Below are 22,318 nucleotides of genomic sequence, written 5' to 3'. Positions count from 1 at the left end.
TCAAACAGATTCCTGGCTGTCAGTGCCACCTCTATGACAGTACTTCTTTTTTTTTTTTTTTTTTTTTTTTTAAAGGGAAACATTTTTAAACATTTTCTTGTTTTATTATATTTTGTTTGTTTGTTTGTTTTTTACATGGGCTGGGGCCGGGAATCGAACCGGGGTCCTCCGGCACGGCAGGCAAGCACTCTTGCCCGCTGAGCCACCGCGGCCCGCCCTCTATGACAGTACTTCTATGTAGGTGGCTTACAAAGACCCCTGCCTTTGGTATTCCCGCCCCTGTGCAGGCCCTTCCCCCCACACTGGATCTGGGTTGCTCTGTGTAACTAACAGAATATGGCAGAAGTAGTGGCATATCACTTCCATATTGGTTATAAAGGAGGGAAGCTTCCATCTAGGCACCTTTACTTCTGATCATTTGCTTGTCTGCTCCTGGGGAGGGCTCAAAGCCACACTGAGGCAGCCTTGTGAAGAGACCCATGTGGCAAGGAACCGAGGCTGCCAATAGCTTAGTTAGTGAGCTCAGAAGTAAATCCTCCAGGCCCAGGCAAGGCTTTGAACAACTGCAGCCCTAGCTGACACCTTAACTGCAGCCTCAGGGGAGGTTCTGAGCTAAACCTCCAGACCCACAGAAACTGTGAGATAATAAGACAGTTGTTTAGAACTGCTAAGCCTTTATTCTTTACAATGCCTGGTCCATCGTGGGCTCTCAATAGAATATCTGTCAAATAAATGAAAGGGGAGCCCCATGTTATCAATTATCACCAGACCCATTATACCTAGAACTTTCTTGATGGTTTCCTGCTCTAGAGACTATACAGGAGTTTACCTTCATCTGGTTTTTAAGATCTTATATCTTGATTTGCACCCTCTCAATTTCCTATGAAACTCCATTTTCCACAACTGTATAGCCCCAAATGTCCCAAGGACATCTCAACATACATTAAAATATCTGTCTACTTTCGTAACACCTATAAGAAAGCTTGCCTTTGAACATGTCCTCAGTAAGGAGAAACATTTTAACATACACATACATTTTTCAAGTCCGTCTTAACATTATATAAAATTAGTATTTCAGTACATTATTATACAGGCAATATTAGATTCTATTTACCATTTGGATAATTTGCAGTATAGACACAAAGTAGCTGCAAGGCAGTTTGCATCAAAGAATCATCCATCAAAAGCCAAGGCCAGAGAGAGTGCAAGACAGGGACAAGATGAGCTTCAAAAGCGGCTTCCTGTTGCAGAAAGAAAATAAGGACAGCATTAGTCTGAATATCTGAAAACATAAAATTAAAATCAAATTTAAAAAATCTGTCTCCACACAAGGAAACAAAACTGAATTTATCTTTGGTTAGTGCAAGCTGACACCAGAATCCTTGCAGCAGATTCAGCCCCAGGTCCCCTGAGCTGGCACAGAGCTGCTCTGATTAGCAGCCTGGGACGAGGCGGCCCTTCAGCACTGGAGTGGCTGGGACAGGCCAGGTGTGTTATAAGTGCAGAAAAGCAGCTTCAGGAACAATTTAAATTAGGCAGGAAAGTGATATTTCACAATGTAGAATAAACCCTTGCAAATGCTGCGATATGATCAGAAATGGTATTTTCTGGTTAAATAAATATTCTGTTTGACTCTGAGTTATGGATGTGTACACACACACACAACAGAGATACATTACTATTTTCAAATACTATGATATAGTAAAATTCAGTAAAAATATCTTCAATCAATAAAATTTGTAAGTATTGCAGAGATCAGTTACCATTAGATAATATTATGGATAAAATACAGCTATTTGCAGTCAATATAGCAATATCTTTTTTAATGAACAGGAGTGACAGGTCATATGTAGGTCCGTGTGCATGGGTGTTTTCATGCACGTACACATGCACACCCTATACAATTTTAGGTAGTAGAATGCAGTGAGGGGGTGGAAGGTGGATGTTATTCCCTACGCTCCCACTCTCGGTAAGCCTGGAGCACAGCCCCAGCAGATGGGCTTCCATACTGTATGCCTTACACAAAGAAGAGAGAAACTGGGGTATGAGCTGCTTCTATCATCTGCTATGCCGCCCACCTTGTTTCTCCATATTCTCATCCATTTGTCCTTTCTCTCTGCCCGTTAGTGAAGGAAAGGGGTCCCTCTTTCCTCTTTTTGTCTGAGATTAATACATCCATCTGCATTTTGAACACCAGCCCCACCTGCCTCCTCAGGGATGTTTATCTGTCAATTATTTCTTTTCTCTCCTGACTCTCTAATAACTAGTCCTCGATTTTCTTTGCTCATGTTACAAGAAACAAACTAGCTTCCTTTAATGCTTCACCTCTTAAATTATCACTGCTCTCTTTTTGACCAAGCTTCTAGAAGTAGTACTCTTGTTGCTGTCATTTTCCCATCTCATTTAATCTTCAGCTCACTGCAATCTATTTCCTGCCCTGAAAATTATTAAGACCACTCCTCCAGCTGTAGCTGCCCAGACACAAGCACTACGGCCACTGCCCCGGTGGTCACAGCCCTTTTTTTTTTTGTGATTTCCATGCTGCTGCATGATCCTGGATGCTCACCAGCATTCCCTTCTCAGTTATTTCTGCCTTCTCAAAATTCTTCATATATCCTGAATATCTGACTCAGGCTTTACTCTGTACTCTCCTGGGAAACTTCAGTGATAGTCATGGCTACAGATATGATCTGACCACGGACAACTCCTAGATCTCACTTTGAATCTCCCCTAAGAGCCCCAAACCACACAACCCACGAATGGCATGACAGTTCCCACCTGGATGTCCTAAAGACACCTCATGTGGGCACGTGCATACCTGGCCACCGTGACCTCTCATGCCCACACACTGCTCTACTATACCCTGATGCCTTGTAAACCGCTTAAACTAGAGTCTGCAAGTCATTTTACATTTATCTTCTTTCTCCATATCTCAAATTAACTCCCCATCCTCCTGCCCTTTTCTACTGGCCAGGTTAAGGTCTCTTCATCTCCTGCCTGCACTCTTTTTGACTGCTGGCCTTGCCCACTCATTGGTTCACTGTTCACTTTGTTTAGCTCAGAGCCACCAGTGATCCTGCCAATATGAAACTCTCTAATGTTACACATATACACACACTGAGGTGCGTGAGGTGTATGACTCTGTTGAATTACTACAACAGTGACCAGCAACAAGAAATGGGAGTATGTCTCACATTTTGGATAAGGTAGGATAGGAAAAAAATTAAGAACCTCAGTCTCATAGGATTATATTTATACTCAAGAGTGATCCAAAAATTTTTTGGATTTATTCCTTGTTAAACAAGGAATGCTTTGACTTATTGAGAAATTATACTGTTATAGTTGACTGTTCTGATGTAATCGTGAGCACCATGTTTATAATCAGCTCTCAGGTTAGCATCGTAAATCTTTAGAGTCAGATTCTACCTGGAAGGTAGGTATTATGGATGAATATTAACTGCTTCCAGTCACAATCATATTATTTGGGATAAGGGACCCATAAATACAATAAATAGCATCTCTATTTTGAGAAAAAAACTCATACATTGTAAGATATATTTTTTTAATTCTCATATTTTTAAAATAATTGTTAGTCATGTCTTAAATTAGCTATGTAATATAGCCTAAGAAATATATGTTCAAGATGCTCTTTTACCAGATACAATGTTTTTTCCAGTTTTACCATACATAAAATCAGAAAAGGTAAGAAATTTTTTAAAAAGGAGACACTTCTATAATTGATGCTTGTCTTACCCATTTGCACAATATTTGTAAATTAAAGCATTGGTCTACTGTCTCAGAATGATCGTATCACTATAGATGAAGCAAATCCAAATATTCACAAGATTACATCCTATGTAGTAACATTAGCACATGTCTTAAACCTACAGTATCAACGCTTTATAGACAAAGCAGAATATCTCAACAGTTTTCAGAGGCTGAGTAAACAGTCACAGAGAATCATCTGCAACAGCTAAGGGCACTTTCTCCACTGAAACAGGAAACACACTCATCTTCTTTTTTATGGGAAAAAAACACCTCCACTTATTCCCTGGAGAGTTGCTCTGACACTCTCCTTTGGACAAATCCAAACTTATAAGATGAACACAGTCATTCATTCCATTCCAGTAAAGAAACAAACTGATGCCTTATTATACTTAATTTCCCCCTTTTGATCCAGAAGGCATTGTCAATCTCACAGTGCCAGGGCCAGACTCATCCCTGGAAGTCACACCACATGGTCAGGGAGATTTTCACTCCTGAATGTCATGTCCCATGTAGGCGGGGTGGGGGTGGGTAATGATGGCCAAGAGAGATCAAATAGAGTCAAGAAACTATGCTGTAGGCTACTCTCAGGTAAGCTTCAGTTAGATAGTGCTAATTGCCATGGTTGCTAAACCCCAAACAACATCACTCCCACTGATTCTTAAAGGGCTCAAACTGAGACTCTATAACGGTTTTGGGTACCAAATTTGCTTTCATGGAACCTATAGTTTCTGGACGGTTCCTAGGTCAGATAAATCCTGAAACCTAGAGGGACAAGCCTCTCCTAGATTATCAATTGATTACATCCCCCTATCCTTTAGTGTCAATACCCTCTTCACAACATGAAAAAGTCAGAATGGGCATTGCCTAAAGATCCCTATAGATTGGGAGAGGGATCAGAGAAGGAGGAAGTATAATAGAGAAAATAGGACTTAAATTAGTATGATTGCTGAATCACTATATTAATATTCCTTCTAGCCTCCAATGTTTTGGAGCAGCTAGAAGGAAAACTCTGAGATGGTAAAATGTGACATGACATGACAAACTCTGAGATCTGTTTTGTAACTATGTAGCACGAAAACCAGGAACGAGACCGCAGGCCTCCAGGACGTTCCGCGAAGTTAGAACAGGCTGAGACTAAGGATCCGTAGTTTCAGGAAGCAGGTTTTATTAGACTTGTGCCCACGAGGACCCAGATGAGTCACCTCCAAAGTCTGAGCCCCAAACAAAAGGCAACCTTAGCTTTTATAGACTTTTTGACATGATAAAGACAAGGTACACAATTGGCTGATTTAAGTTGAGAATGGCCCAGAGCTGAACCGTTGAGAGGCCCCCACCCCAGGAATGTCTTCTTTTGCCTACGTGCATCTTTACCAGTTCCTGAAGGCTGGGGGAGGGGGTTTCTATACCGGGAAATGTGCCTTATCTCACTTGCCTGCAAGGAGAGGGGGTTTGGGGATTTTTCACAGAGATCACAGCTAAACCAGAAAGACAGAAAGGCCTGCCTGCTACAACTACTTGTTGAAAAGTGCTTGGAAAATTAATGCTTTTTCTTTCTTTGCTTTGTATATATATTTTACAACAAAAAAGTTAAAAAAAAAAAAAAGCAGAGACAACCTAAGTGCGTAAAAGTACTGAAAATCTGTTCGCTTTAGCTGCCTGATATAAAAGTTTCAGTAAGAAAGTTAAAACACTGAGGTAAGCAAGAAATATAATCAGTGCTGAAGAATAACAACGCGATTAGGTACATCCATTTTTTAGAATTAATACTGTTTATGGACCAATCAACTGTGCTCCTCAAAAAAAATAAAATTCCAAGAGTTTTCCATTTTCCCTCCTTTCTTATCTCCTATAATAAACTGCATAATACCAGCACCTGCTATCAACATTTTGAGAACAGCTTTACTTACTTTACATTCTTGATTTTGATAAAGACAATTTCTTAGGAGCTGCATGGCAATGCTTAACTCTTTAACAAAACCATCCTCCTGTTAAAACAAAAAACATTGAAAATTGTGAGCATAACAGGATAACCTGCTTTTTGCCTACAGTCATTCCCTCCCTTCTGGGTCATGTCATACTGCAGCAATGCTCTAAGCAGCCCTAACCACCATAACTTTGAGGAGAATGACAAACCAACAATCTCTGAATGATGACCACATCTCAAGAAACTCATCCACCACAAAAAGCCATTTCTGCTCTATCAAGCATGGAGAAATTAAGATGTATAATATGCTCCATGTTTCATCTCAGTAAAGCAAGGCAGGTACTAACTGGTTTTCAATCATCTCTGGTGTGGCCTGACTTTCTCAATGATGAAGTAAAAGGTCACTGTCTAGAGAAGAAAAGGAAAAGAGGCAAGAAAAGAAACTGACAAAAGTAATCCCTTGAATTCGTCAAACTGTTAAACAAGGCTTTGTCTAAGTTTCTTATCAAATGCAGAATCTAGTTAAGACTGCTATTTTAATGGCTTGACCCATACACCTACATATTACCATTTTTTAAATAAATACACACAAATCATAGACATCTTCATTTTCTGAGTAATCCTGTGTGGCAGATATTACTAACCAGAACTATTATTACTGTGATCAATCTAGCAGACTTGGCATTAGAAAGAGACACTCAGAAGTCATGAAAGCAGATGCACAGAGATTAGAAACATGGGCGCTGCTACCACCCAGAGGGAAGGGGAAATATGGATTCATCAATTACAGCTGAGGGACTATTATGTCTTGAGTACTATGATAGTTTGAAGCTGTTATGAACCCCAGAAAAGGCCATGTTCTTTTAATCCATTCTTGTAGGTACAGACCTATTTATTATGAGTGGGACCTTTTAGTTAGGTTGCTTCAATTGTGATGTGACACACCCAATTCAAGATGGGTCTTAATCCTTTACTGCAGCCCTTTATGAGAGGATAAAAAGCAGAAACACTGAGAGAGTGAGTTTAGAAAGACACATCCAGAGATACCAAGAGAGGACCCACAGATGCTTAGAGAGAAAGCCACTGGAATCAAAGCTGAAAGCAATGGAACCTGGGAGCAAAGGACCAACAGATGCCAGCAATGATACTTCCTACTTGACAGAGGAACCCCAGATGGCAGCAGCCTTTCCTCAGAGAAGGTATCTTCCTCTTGATGCCTTAATGTGGGCATTTTCATGGTCTTAGAAATGTAAATCTGTAAACTAATAAATCCTGATTGTAAAAGTCAACCCATTACTGGTATATTGCATTCTGACAGTTTGGCAAACTGAAATAAGTACTAATGAGAAAATAAATATGAAATGCTTAGAATAGTGCCTAGCATACACAAAATACTTAATAAATATGCACATGTGGATAGTCAAAATACAACAAAAATAGATAATGTAAAAATCCTATCTAAAGATCTTCAAGTGAAAATTAAATTAAGACAAAAACAAAACATACAGAAGAATACGCACAAAACCCCAAGCCTGCTAATGTAAAAACTTCATTATTTTATCTGACATGCTGCACCTCTCTTCTAAATTAGATATTCATTGCAACCAAATATTGGCATTATTTACAAGGGTATGGGAGAGATGGCCTCTACATACTCCACCCCTTATACCAGAATTTTAGAATTTGTAGTTACCTTTTTTTTCAATGCTGCTTTCCCTGGCCTCAGAGACTCCAGGTTCAATTGTGCACAAACCTGCTTCATCTGCTCCATGCAGTTGTCTATCAGGTTAGCTAAAAGGCAAAATCTATAACAGTCAAAAGAATATGTCACTTTTCCATGGGACTGAATAATACAGTGAATGCTACTAGGGATGAGGAATATGATAAATGCTTCAAATATAAGAAAGTTTTTCCATAAATTAGAACAAATGTATGTCACTAATACAGAGTGTTAATAGGGTGGGGAAACACCCTATTATATGGTGTATATGGGGGAAAATACACCTAAGGCAATCAATGGACTATAGTTAACAATAATATCATAATATTCTTTTACCACCTATGGTAAAAGTACCACACCAATGCTAAGTGTAAATATTAGGTAGGTATAAGGTGTATGGGATTTTTTTTTAACTTTTTTTATTGTGTAGTATAACATACATACAAAGCAAAGAAATAAAAAACCAATAGTTTTCAAAGCACTCTTCAACAAGTAGTTACAGAACAGATCCCAGAGTCTGTCATGGGCTACCATATGATCCTCTCATATCTTACTTTCTAGCTGTATCAGAACATAGGAGGCTAGAGGGCTTCAATACTTTTTTATCATCATAATAGACTTTTTCTTCCTTCTTTTTTTGTGAACAATAACATATATACAAAAAAGCTAGAAATTTCAAAGCACAGCACCACAATTAGTGGTAGAACATATTGCAGACTTTGACATGGGTTACAGTTTCACAATTTTAGGTTTTTACTTCTAGCTGCTCTAAAATACTAGAGACTAAAAGAGATAGCAGTTTAATGACTCAGCATTCATATTCATTTGTTAAATCCTATCTTCCATGTATAATTCCACCATTACCTTTGATGTTTTCATATCTCTCTTTGGGGTTGTTTGGGCTATGGCAATTCTAAATTTTTTATATTGGTAGGGTCTGTCACTAATATGGGGTAGAGAGATGGAACTATCTGATGTTCTGGAGAGGGTGGCCTAGGTTTCAGGATTTATGTGGATCAAGGACCCATCTGGAGGTTGTAGGTTTCTGGAAAGTTACTCTAGTGCCTGGAACCCTTGTGGAATCTTATATATTGCCCTAGATGTTCTTTAGGATTGGCTCGAATGGTCCTGGTTGGGGGTTGGCAGATTATGATAGTTAGCAAGGTCCAACTGAAGCTTGCATAAAAGCAACCTCCAGAGAAGCCTCTTGACTCTATTTGAACTCTCTCTGCCACTGATACTTTATTAATTACACTTCTTTTTCCCCTTTTGGTCAGGATGGAATTGTTGATCCCAGGGTGCCAGGTCTACATTCATCCCCAGGAGTCATGGAGTCATCTCCCACATCGCCAGGGAGGTTTTCTTTCTTTCTTTTTTTTTAATCTACCCTTTACCATGTTGAGTAAGTTTCCTTCTATTCTTATCTTTGAAATGTTTTAATCAATAAACAGTACAGGATTTTGTCAGATGCCTTTTCTGCATCAGTTGTGATGATCATGTGATTTTTTCCCCTTCAGTTGTTAATGTGGTATATTTATTACATTATATGATTTTCTTGTGTTGAACCACCTTTGTAATATAATCAAAGAGCACATTAAAAGAATTATACACCAAGTGGTTTTTATTCCAGGTATGCAAAGCCAGGGAGATTTTCACCCCTGGAAGTCATGTCCCATGTTGGGGGAGGGCATTGATTTCACTTGCAGAGTTGGACTTGAAGAGAGAGTGAGGCCACTTCTGAGCAACAAAAGAGGTCCTCCAGAAGTAACTCTTAGGCATGTGTATGGGTAGGCTAACCTTCACTACCTACATAAATTTCACAAGAGTAAGCCTCATGATCGAGGGAATGGCCTATTAATTTGGGTATCCCTAAAGTTTAACACAGTATGAGCGGATTCCCTGATGGTAAGGTTTAATAGTTGCATAGTCTTTCACCCCTCCCTCAGGGGACTTTGCCAATAATTTTTGATTATCTCCTTAATATTCTCTAGGATGTTTCCAGGCATTACAATATTCTATACAGGATTAAAGGACCTCTTTCTTATTCTGTGCTTCCTGTGTTTCAGTTGTTCAAATGAGCAATACAGATAGGTTGAATTAGATTATGTACTACAGAAAAATTTCAGTTCCAGAGCAAATAAACCTCTCTTCTGTTGGTCTCAAAAAGTATGTGTGGTTCTAAAATATAGGCACTGTCTTCCTTATCCCTATGTTTTGAATTACTTTAACCCCAACCTGTTCAGCTTCTTCTTATCTCTAAATATCAGGTTATATATAAAAAACAGCCTCTCAAAATCCAAAAATAGGGTAGGCCACAGTGGTTCAGCAAGCAGAGTTCTTGCCTACCATGCCAGAGACCTGGGTTGAATCCTGATGCCTGTTCATGCAAAAAAAAATCCAGAAGTAATAATCACCACTTCAGTGTCTGCTCTAAAAGCTTACAATCTAGGCCCTGTTTCCTGTAAGCATTTTCTAAAGGTGACCATACCATCGTCATTTTTTTGTTTCTGGCTTATTTTGTCTCACCAAATGTCCCACATGTTCATTCACAGCATTGCATGCCTCACAACCACGTTCCTTTATGTAGCAGCACAACCTTCATTCATAAGTATATACCATCGTTTGCCAATCTACTTCTCCATCAGTGCATCCTTCAGCCACCTGCACTCATCAGGCATCATGTAGAGGGCCCAAAGTCCACAGTCCATCAACATTCTCAATTTTAGATAATTTCATTGTTCCCAAGAGACAGAAAACCAATAAACGCACCCTCACTGTCATGGTCAGGTTCATGTGTCAACTTGGCCAGGTGGTGGTACCTGTTTGTCCAGTTGTGCAACTGCAGGCCTGTCTTTTGCTATGAGGACATTTCATAGAATTAAATCATGATCACGTCAGCAACATCCACAGCTATTCCTTTTGTAATCAGCCAAGGGGAGTAATGCTTCTTTAATAAGTAATGCTTAATCTAATCAATGAAAGCCTTTTAAGGAGGATTCAGAAGAGATAGGCTCTCTTCCTGCTTCAGCCGGTGAGTCTCTCCTGTGGAGTTCATCCAGTCCCTCCATCAGAATCGTCAGCTTCACAGCCTACCCTACAGATTTTGGACTCTACATTCCCATGGTAACATGAGACACTTTTATAAATTTTATATTTATGAATATTTCCTGTTGATTCTGTTTCTCTAGAAAACCCTAACTAATACACTTAACAAACAGGAGAAATCTAAACTTCCTCTTGACTCTTCTCCATCAGCCCATTATTTACCTGTTGTTGCTGTGGTAGTGATGATGGTTTCCTTTTGAACACAGCTCAGAGCATGCAATACCAGTTTTCCCCCTACATCCTGGACTTAAACACTCTTTATACAAGAATCATATCTTTGAAGTAATTCTCTTAAGAACTCACTCATATTTCTAGTGTGAGTCAGTGGGACACGTAGGTCTATACAACCCCTTTCAATCTTGTCCATCTTCAATATAGTAATATTATTTCTAGACACACTAGAGAACTGCCTTCACTTCTATCTATTACCTTACATTTGAGTTCAACTTCATTGGCTAACGGTTCACCCATCTCTAGCTTCTACGTATTTCTAAGTCCCCTATATTCTGTATTATAAGCCTCTGATTATACCTTTATGCTGTTCATAAAAGTAGAATCATGTAGTATCTATCCTTTTGTGTCTAGCTAATTTTGCTTAGCTAATTTTGCTTAACAAGGCTCATCCATCTTGTCATGTGCTTCAGGATGTCATTTGGTCTTACAGCTACATAATATCCCATTATATGTATATACCACATTTTGCTGATCCACTTGTCTGTTAATGGGCATTTGGTTTGTTTCCATCTTTTGGCAATTGTGAATAAAGCTGCTATGAACATCAGTGTGCAAATGTCTGTTTGTGTCATTGCTTTCAGCTCTTCTGGGTATATACCAAGTAGTGCTATTGCTGGGTCATAGGGCAACTCGATATTTAGTTTCCTAAGGAACCACCAAACAGTCTTTCATAGTGGCTGCACCATTATATATTCCCACCAGCAGTGCATAAGTGTCGCAGTTTCTTCCCGTTTGTTTAATAGCAGCCAATCTTAACAGCGTGAGGTGGTATCTCATTGTAGTCTTGATCTGCATTTCCCTTATAGCCAGTGAAAATGAGCACCTCTTCATATGCTTTTGAGCCATCTGTATTTGCTCTTCAGAAAAATGCCTATTCATATCCTTAGCCCATTTTATAATTGGATTGTTTGTTTTTTTGTTTGTTAAGTTGTATGATTTCTTTGCATATACAGGAAATCAAACCTTTGTCTGATATGTGATTTCCAAATATTCTCTCCCATTGAGTTGGCTGCCTCTTCACCTTTCTGACAATCTTTTGAGGTGCAGAAGCATTTGATTCTGAGGAGTTCCCATTTATTTATTTTTTCTTTTGTTGCTTGTGCTTTGGGTACTTGTGCTACCTCCTATCACTAGGTCTTGAAGTTGTTTCCCTACATTTTCTTCTAGAAGCTTTACGGCACCAGTTCTTATATTTAGGTGTTTGATCCACTTTGAGTTAATTTTTTTGTGTAGGGTGTAAGATAGGGGTCCTCTTTCATTCTCTTGGCTATTGATATCCAGTTCTTCCATGCCCAATTATTGAAAAGACTATTTTGCCCCAGTTCAGAGGATTTGGGGACCTTGTCAAAAATCAGTTGACCATAGATTTGGTGGCCTATTTTTGCACTCTTGATTCGATTCCATTGGTCAATGCTTCTTTGTGCCTGAACCATGCTGTTTTGACCACTGTGAATTTATAATGGGTTTTAAAGTCAGGAGGTGTTGATCCTCCCATCTTGTTCTTTTTTAGGATGCTTTTAGCTATTCGGGGTCTCTTTACCTTCAAGATGAATTTGGTAGTTAGCTTTTCCAAATCTTCAAAGAAGGTTGTTGAAATTTTGATTAGTACTGTGTTGACTCTGTAGATCAATTTGGGGAGAACTGACATCTTACCTATATTTAGCCTTCCTATCCATGAGCAGGGAATATCTTTCCACCTATTTAGATCTCCTCTGATTTCTTTTAGAAATGTTATGCAGTTTTCTGTGTACAAGTCCTTTTCATCCCTAGTTAAATTCATTCCTAAGTATATGATTCTTTCAGTTGCTACTTTGAATGGAATTTCTTCCTTAACTGACTCCTCAGCTAGGACATTGCTTGTGTATAAAAATGTTACTGATTTTTGCACCTGTTACTGATTTTTGCACATTAATTTTATATTCCGCCATCTTGCTGAATTTATTAGCTCAAGTAACTTTGCGGTAGATTTGTCAGGATTTTCCAAGTATAGTATACCATCTGCAAATAATGAAAGTTTTACTTCTTCCTTTCCAATCTGGATGATTTTCATCTCTTTTTCCTGTCTGATTGCTCTAGCTAGAACTTCTAGCATAATGCTGAATAATAGTAGTGACAGTGGGCATCCTTATTTCATTCCTGATCTTAGGGGAAAGGCTTTCAGTCTCTATCCAGTGAGTACAATTCTGGCTATCAGTTTTTTCATATATTCCCTTTATCACATTGAGGTAGTTACCTTTGATTTCTATTTTTTGGAGTGTTTTTATCAGAAAAGGATGCTGAATTTTGTCGAATGCTTTTTCAGCATCAATTAAGATGATCATGTGATTTTTCCCTTTTGATTTGTTAATGTGTGAAAGTGCTGATTATGTTAATTGATTTTCTTTTGTTGAAACATCTTTGCATTCCTGATATAAACCCCACTTGATCATGGTGTATAATTCTTTCAATGTGCTCTTGGATTTGATTTGCTAATATTTTATTAAGAATTTTTGCATCTATGTTCATTAGTGAGATTGGCCTGTAGTTTTCCTTTGGGATTTTTGTTTTTAGAGAAATGAACATGTTCTAAAATTGTGGTGATGAATGCATAACTCTATGATTATACTGAAATCCACTGATTGTATGCTTTGCATGGATTATATGGTGTGTGAATAAAACTGCTTTAAAAATAATAAAGAGAACAGTTGGGCTTAAAAAAAGAAAAAAAAAAGAATATGCTTTTTTTTTTGCACATAGTTGTAACAACCAGAATTTCAAACATATGATATTTTACATTGCTGACCAACTTCATTTTATTATCGTCAGTGAGATTAATGAGTCAAAGAGGGTGAAAAGCAAAGGGAATTATAATTCTCAAACATGTCTGTTTTCAAAATTCCTAGTAAAATACTCCCAAAATCTAATCTATGTTATTGAATCATGTATAATCAGTTTTAGTAGCAAATCACTTGAAGTTATTATCCATTTTCAACTGTAAGACCTGTGTTCCCCAATGTCCTGATGAGAAATCACAACACTGTAGGAAAGAAATGTATATAAAAATAGAAGATCATCAGATAGTTTGTTTTAACCTTCAAAGCTAAGTGTTTTTTGGGGATGCAAGTGTAGTTCAGTGGTATAATTCTTGCCTGACATGTGGGAGACCCAGGTTTGATTTCTGGCCCATGTACTTTTCAAATCAAACAATCATGCAAACAAACAAACAAAAAACTCAAACAAACAAAAATTCAACAAATGGTGCCTCAATTACAGGATATTCACATGGAAAAAGAATGAAATGTGACCCCCGCCATACAGCATAGAAAGAAAAAAAAAACTAAGCAGTTTTTTTTAGGGTATGCAACATGTTCTCATGGCTATTAATATTTAGCTATTAATGTGAACTTGAGTAATGTGTTACTTTTTTAGCTTCACTAATATTTATAGATTTTCTAAAGTAAGAATCATTACAGATTAAACAAAAATAAATCTACCTGTATGATCTTTGTATTTTAAAAATAATGTAAACTCACTGTGTTTTGATAGGAAGAAATGATTTTTCCAGTGATACTAAGATTGTACTGTGAATTCTTTACATTTGAGTCCAAAGAAAATTAAAATCAACAAGCAGTGAAATATATGAACTGACAACACACCACAGACACAAGTGCTGCGCCACGTGTCTCACCTTTCAGTGCGTGTCTCTGTGCTCTTTGACTGACAGCCAGGAGTGACAGCAATGCATTTGTGGCAACTTTTTTGAGGATATCCTTGGAGGATTTTCCTTCATAAGACTGCAAAAATACAGAGCAACTTTCTTGTAGAAAAAAATTAATCTGGAGCAAAACTGCTGTGAATAAAAGATGTGTTTACCCAAAAGTACTGCTAGGTATTACTTATTCAATGAAATTCACTGGAATCTGATAAAACATTAAGATTGGAGAATGTCTGTCTGGATAAAATTGTACAAGGAATAAGAACATGCAAATGACCAGTAACCATTCTCAAGGTCTCATCACCAAAAGAAAAATCTTTACTTAGTATTAAATAGCAAAGGTACACACTTAGGCAAATTGATAATTTATTAAAAGAGGCCCCAGGAAAACTGCTTAGCGGGGGGTTGGGGTGTCGGTGGCTTCCTCCCTTCTCTAGGACATACTCCTCTCCCTCCATTTCCACCTAGCATGCCACTGTACCTCAGGTATCGTGAGTCTTTCTAGCTTTAATTTCTACAATAACACTTCCCTGTCATATGACATACCTTTTTTCCTTCAAAAAATCTCTTAATTTTCTGAACTGAAGTGAAAAATCACTTGTGATTTTGACAATACCAGTGTTTTTATATCTTTCTTTTATACATTCTTTAGGCTTTTAAATTTTTCATTGTAAAAAATTTAAACACACACAAACGTGGAGAAAACAGTTTAACAAACCCTATATACTCTTCAAAAATTTTGTGATGCATTTTAAAGTAAATACTAGATATCACAGAATGTCATCTTCTGGTATACACAACCATAAAACCATTATCACACCTAACATATTTAACAATAATTTCTTGGTATAACTAATAAATAACCAATCCAAATTCACATTTTCCCTCTGTCAGAAATCAAGACCCATACAACGTATTTGTATGTTTCGTCTTCTCAATTGAGAGCAGCTCCACCCCCGCCCCTGCCACCACCAGGAGTGGGGGTGGTTGTGATTGTGGGGTTGTCCTCTCATGTGACTCAACAAATCATGTTATTAAATAAACCAGGTCAGTAGCTCTACAGAATGCCCCATAGTCTGGGTTTGTCTGTTTGCTTCCTCATGGTGGTTTAGTTGGTCCTCTTGGGGAAAGATTCCCACGTGGAAATACGTATAAATTTGTATTACAATTTCAAGTTCAATTTCAAGGAGTTCATGACTCCCATCTTAAATATAAAGAATTTCTTCATTTGCTTGATAAATATCAGATATAATTCATAACTTTTCCTTCTAGTCAGGAATATTTTTTCAAAATAATCCAGCTCTATAATAACATTATTAAACTTCAAATCATACAATTTTATATAAAATATAGCACAGCACAATTACATGCAGGCAACTTCACCTGTATTAACTGATGGACCTGTACCTGGCAACATGGCCCTGGAAGAGGGACTGGCCCAATGGGGCACTCACTGCTCTAAGGGCCAGGAATTCTGTCTACAATACCAGACTCAGGCTGCTGCCTCTGACCAGGCAGACCCCTATCTGGGCAAGAGGATGCAAATCCAGGCCCAGGATTCTTGATAAAGATTATTCTGAGTGTTACCATACAGAGGATAAAAAGAAAAGCAGAGAACTACTACAAAACAATGAATACATTTGGAGCATAATCATTATGGTTACCTATGAAAACCATAATCATTATGGTTACCTAATTTGTCTATAAACTTAATCTTTACCATTAGTAGGAAAATAACTCTCCTATACACATTCTTTTTGAACCTGCATGTTTAGTGATTTCAGAAAAACCAACCTGATCCCATTAGTATGCACCAATGAAGAAAAAAAAGACCTAAGACTTCTGAGGAAACAGTCGTGTGCACAGATGTGTATTTCATTCCTTCTCAAAATCCCATTAAAAGGAGAGAAATGGATTAAACACACACACAACTCCAAAAGTTTAGAAACTAGAAGGCAGGTAGATGAATGGCAAATGCATCAGAAGGCTTGAAAATCCTGAATTCTTAGCAGTGAGTGGAGAAAGCTGAATGCCATCCCAGGCTATACCACTGAATTACCAAAAGCTGAGGAACTTTAGTACCATGTACCCATAGAAGTGAAGTGAAGGAGGACTGTTTGAAAAACTCTAAGAAGTTATATTCCCAGACACCTACACCTGACTGCTCCCTGCTCTAGTCAACTTTTTGCAGCAGGTAAAATTTCTTTCTTTATTTTCTTTATGTTATTCAGGGAAGTTGTAGGTTTACAGAAAAATCATAAATAAAATACAAAGTTTCCATATACCACCTGTGCTGGTTTGAAATTATGTATCCCAGAAAAGACATTTTCCTTCCTAATCCAATCTTGTGGGGGCAGATATTATTTAGGGTGGAAGCTTTGTTGTTTCCATGGAGATGTGACACACCCAAATGTGGGTGTGACCTTTTGATCTGGCTGTTTCCATGGAGATGTGGCATACCCAATTGGGGGTGTGATCTTTTGACAGATCTAAGATGTGATTCTGCCAATTTAAGGTGGATCTTGATTAGTTTACTAGAGTCCTTTAAAAGGGGAAACATTTTGGAGGAAGCTCAGATGCTTGGAGAACAGTTGCTTCAGAAGCGGCATAGATGCAGACACTTGAAGATACTCAGAGTGCCAACAGAGAGAGCAGATGCCTAGACACAGATGTTTGGAGATACAGAGCCTAGCACACATCGCCATATGCCTTCCCATGAGACACTGAGGAAGCTAGAACCTAGAGTTGTGCCCCAGCAGAACTAAGTGAAAATCCACAGACAGAGAGAAAACCACTGTCATGAGAAGCTGGAAGCAACGAAACTGGGAACAAGGATCAGCAGACACCAGCCACATGCCTTTCTATGTGACAGACATCGGTGTTTCTTGAGTCGAGGTATTGTTTTCTGGATGCCTTAGTTTGGACATTTTTATGGCCTTAGAACTGTAACCTTGTAACAATAAATTTCCTTTATAAAAGTCATTCCATTTCTGGTATATTGCATTCCAGCAGCATTTAGCAAATGAAAACACCACCCTATACAAAATAACACCTTGTATTAATGTGGTACAATGTTACAAGTAATGAAAGAATACTTTTATGACTGTACTATTAACTATGGTCCATGGTGTACATTAGGGTTCACTGTTTGTGTTGTAGTCCTATGGTGTTTTGTTTTTACTTTAATTTTTATTCTGTTAACATATATACAATCTAAAATTCCACCCAATTAACTATATTCCAACACTATTAATTACATTAATAATATTGTGCTACCATAAGTGCCATTCATTACCAAAACAATTCAAACAAATCAACCCAAATAGAAATTCTGTACAATTTAAGCATGAACTCCTCATTCCCTACTACTGCCCAACCTCTAGTAACCTATATTCTAGATTCTGATTCTATGGCTTTGCTTATTTTTATTATTTCATATCCATGAAATCATACAATATTTGTCCTTTTGTGTCTGGTTCATTTCATTCAATAATGTCTTCAAGGTTCATCTACGTTGTCATATATATCAGGACTTCATTTCTTTTAATGCCAGAATAATATTCCAGTACATGTATATACCACATTTTGTTTATCCACTCATTGGTTAATGCACACTTGTGTTGCTTCCATCTTCTTGCCACTGTGAAAAATGCTGCTATGAACAACAGTGTGTAAAATGTCTGTTCAAGTCCCTGCTTTCAATTCTACCTGGAGGTGGGATTGCTGGGTCATATGCTTCCTGAGGAACCACCAAACTGTCTTCCACAGCGGCTGCACCATTTTACATTCCCGTCAACAATGACGGGAACCAACACTTGTTATGTTCGACTTTTTTTAACAGTAGCCATTCTGGTGGGTGTAAAATGGTATCTTGTGGTTTTGATTTGCATTTCCCTATTAGCTAATGAGGCTGAACATCTTTTCCTGTGGGTTTTTTTTTTTTTTTTTTTTTTGCCATTTGTATATCTTCTTTAAAGAAATGTCTATCCAAGTCTTGCCCTTATTTTAATTGGGTTGTCTTTTATTGTTGAATTGTGGGATTTCTTTAAATATTCTGGATAATAAGCCCTTATTGTATATGATAAAGTCCTTTAAGGCACAAAGGTTTCTAATTTTGATGAGGTCTATTTTTTTCTTTTGTTGCTTGTGCTCTGGGTATAAAGTCTAAGAAACTATTGCCTAACACAAGGTCCTGAAGATGTTTCCCTGTGTTTACCTCTAGGAGTTTTATAGTCCTGGCTCATATTTAGGTCTTTGACCATTTTGAAGAGATTTTTGTATATGGTGTGAGTAGAGGCCTATTTGTGAATATGGATATTCAGTTTTCCAAGCACCACTTGTTGAAGAGACTATTATTTTCAATTTGCATGGATTCTTACACTCTTGTCAAAAATCAGTTGGCCATAAATACAAGGGCTGATTTCTGAACTCTCAATTTGATTAAATTGGTCTATACATATGTCTGTCCTTGTGCTAGTACCATGCTGTTTTGATTACTGTGGCTTTGTAATAAGTTTTCAGATTAGAAGTCCTTCAACTTTGTTCTTGTTTTTCAAGATGGCTTTGGCTATTCAGGCTAGCTTACCCTTCCATATAAATCTGATGATTAGTTTTTCCATCTCTGGAAAGAACGCTGTGCTGAATTTGAAAATTTCTTGGGCAGAACTGACATCTTTCTTTCAATGCATGAACATGGAATGTCCTTCTCTTTATTTAGGCCTTCTTTAATCTTCTTTTAGCAATCTTTTGTAGTTTTCTATGCACAAGTCCTTTGCATCCTTGGTTAGATTTATTCCTATATATTTGATTCTTTTAGTTGCCATTTTGAATGAAATTTTTTTCTTGACTACTCTATTAGTTTGCAAGCTGCTAGAATGTGATATACCAAAAATGGAATGGCTCTTTAAAAGGGAATTTAATAAGTTACACATTTACAGTTATAAGGAAGTGAAAATGCCCAAATTAAGGCACCAACAAGAGGTTACCTTCACTAAAGAAAGGCCAGTGGGTCTGGAACACCTATGTCAGCAAGGAAGTCACATGGTTGGCATCTGCTGGTCCCTTGCTCCTGGGTTCCTTTGCTTTCAGCCTCTGTTCCTGTGGGGATTCTTCACTTTGCCTCTCTAGGGCTGATTTTCATCTCTTGGCTTCCCTTGGCTTACTCCAGGTTCTGGCTTGCTTAACACATCATGGTGATATCTGCTGGGCTCCAGGCATCTCCAAATATCCATGTCTCTGTCCTCTGAAGCAACTTTTCTCTAAGCGTCTGCATCTGTTCTCTCTGTTGGCTCTAAGTCTTCTGCTATTTCTGGGTCTCCCCAAAACGTTTCCTCTTTAAAGGACTCCAGTAAACTTATTCAAGACTCACCTGGAATAAGTGGAGTCACATCTCCTCTAATTAATAGGTCACACCCACAACTGGGCATGTCACATCTCTGTGGTGACAATCTAATCAAAAGTTTCCAACCTACAATGTTGAATCAGGATTAAAAGAAATAGCTGCCTCTACAAGATTGAAACAGGATTAAAACATGGCTTTTCTGAGATATATAACATTTGCAAACAGGCACAACTACTTCAGATTGTTTATTATGTGTATAGACCACTTGATTTCTGCATATTCATTTTGTACTAAGCCACTTTGCTGAATTTGTTATTTAGTTTTTTTATTCATTAATTCTTTCACTTCATTAGTTCTTTCGCTTATTAGCTTTCTGAATTTTCTATATATAGAATCATGTCATCTGCACAAAGGGTAAGTTTTGTCTCTGCTTTTCCAGTTTGGATGCCTTTATTTCTTCCTCTTGCATAATTGCTGTATCTAGAACTTCGAGTAAAATGCTGAATAACAGTAGTGACAGTGGGCATCCTTGTGTTTCCTGCTCTGTCAATTTGACAGTATTATGTACCTCAGAAAAGCCATGGTTTAATCCTGATTCAATCTTGTGGGGGCAGCCATTTCTTTTAATCTTGATTTAATACTGTAGCGCAGAAACTATTGATTAGATTATCTTACAGAGATGTGGAGCACCCAACTGTGGATGTGACCTTTTAATTAGATACGACTCTACCCATTCAAGGTGGGTCTTAATTAGTTTACTGGAATCAAAAGAGGAAACATTTTGGAGAAATTTCAGAGCCAACAGAGAGTTGATGTGGACCTTTGGAGATTGAGACAGAAATAGCCCAAGTGCTAAGCAAGGACACATGGAAGTAGCCAGAACCTGAAGAGAAGAAATCTCTGGCCCCAGATACTCAGGTAAGATGAAACCCAGAGTTTCATACTGGAGCAGCTAAGTGAATGCCCACAGATGCTTAGAGAGGAAGCCACTGGCATCATAAGCTGGAAGCAACGGAACTGGGAACAAGGACCAGGAGACACCAGCCATGTGCCTTCCCAGATCACCCTTCCTTGAGCCAAGATACCTTTCTTTGGATGCCTAGTTAGAACATATTTACGGCCATAAAACTATAAACTTGTAACTCATTATATTTCCTTTTTAAAAGACACTCATTTGTGCTATAATGTATTCCGGCAACTGAACAAACTAATACACCTGTCTTAAAGGGAAAGATTTCAGTCTTTCACCACTGCTGAGACCAGTTCAGCACGAGGAGTCAAGGAAGGCACCACAAATATGAAAAATAAAGACATTCACACAGAAGAGTCTTTTAAGATGAGAGCAGGGCCTCATGTCTCAAAGGACAAGAGCCTCGACCCTGAGTTCCTGATCGTATTTATTGAGAAAATTCAAAACAGAAAGTATCTTTCAAGGTTATTAGTAAGTTGTTTTTCGCCCAAACTGCCACATCAACATTAATCTCAGGCAAGCAGTACAAATTCAGAATGTTTCCTTCTGCAAACAATCATGTGTTCACCAGGACAGTGTTCCACCCTGGCAGGACCTGGTGTTCCAACGTCTGCATTATGGAAACATTCTGACCTTCAGCCATTTCCCACACACCACTGAGTATGATGTTTTTCAAATATGCCTTTTATGATGTTGATGAAAGTTTCCTTTCATTGTTAGTTTTCTAAGTGTTTTTATCATGAAAGAGTGCTGGATTTGTCAAATGCCTTTTCTACTTCAATTGATATCAGGTAGTTTTTATCCTTGGTTACCATGGAGTTAAAATTTAACATCCTAAATTTATAAAAACCATATGTGCTTTAATAACAACATATCTTCAAAAAGACACACATACACCATTTCTATACCCCTCTGTCCCTACACCTTCTATGGTGCTTATTACAAATTATATCTTCGTATAATGTATGTTCAAAACCATAGATTTTTCATTACTTTTTATACATTTACATTTTAGCACCTAGAAGAATTAAGAAGTAGAGATACATTCCAAAAAAACACAACAGTATTGCCATTTATAATTACCCATATGATTACATTTATGGGAGGTCTTTATTTCTTTTTGCCACTTTGACCTACTGTCTACTGTCCTTTTGGTTTAAGAACTCTCTTTAGTACTACTTGTAGCATAGGTCTAGTGGTAATGAACTCTCTCAGCTTTGGTTCTATCTGGGAATGTCTTAACCTCTCATTTTTGAGTGAAAGTCCTGTTGGATATAAAATTATTGGTTGACAATTGTTTTCTTCCAACACTAAATATTTCATACCACTGCCTCCTTGCCTCCACGGTTTCTGATAAGAAATTGGCCCTTAATCTTATAGGGATTCCCTTCTATATAACTTATTGCTTTTCTCTTGCAGCTTTCAGAACCCCCTCCTTGCCTGTGACACAAGATAATTTGATGTTATGTGTCTTGGTGTCGTTCTCTTTGAGTTATCCTGTTTGAAGTTCATTGGTCTTCTTGAATGCACATATTTGTGTCTTTAAATTAGAGAAGTTTTTG

At 37.8% G+C, this 22,318-nt stretch overlaps 1 protein-coding gene across 3 annotated transcripts in view; it reads right to left on the bottom strand.

Moving 5' to 3' along the window:
* The window catches only part of RTTN (rotatin), a 202,798-nt gene that overhangs the window by 13,231 nt on the left and 167,249 nt on the right, over positions 1 to 22,318 (bottom strand). For 2 of the 3 annotated variants that reach the window (XM_077135252.1, XM_077135253.1), the window contains 4 exons: positions 14,419 to 14,524; positions 7,386 to 7,483; positions 5,676 to 5,753; positions 1,115 to 1,241 (listed from right to left, as the gene is read on the bottom strand). In XM_077135252.1, the coding sequence (XP_076991367.1) occupies positions 1,115 to 1,241; positions 5,676 to 5,753; positions 7,386 to 7,483; positions 14,419 to 14,524 (409 nt within the window). Of the gene's footprint in view, positions 1 to 1,114; positions 1,242 to 5,675; positions 5,754 to 5,831; positions 6,955 to 7,385; positions 7,484 to 14,418; positions 14,525 to 22,318 lie in introns of those variants that run through there. The other variant, XM_077135254.1, reaches the window with a different exon arrangement.

This window comes from Tamandua tetradactyla, chromosome 18, assembly GCF_023851605.1.
Source record: "Tamandua tetradactyla isolate mTamTet1 chromosome 18, mTamTet1.pri, whole genome shotgun sequence".
NCBI lineage: Eukaryota > Metazoa > Chordata > Mammalia > Pilosa > Myrmecophagidae > Tamandua > Tamandua tetradactyla.
The sequence above is the reverse complement of the archived record's forward strand: the minus strand, read 5'-3'. Positions and strand labels throughout refer to the sequence as shown.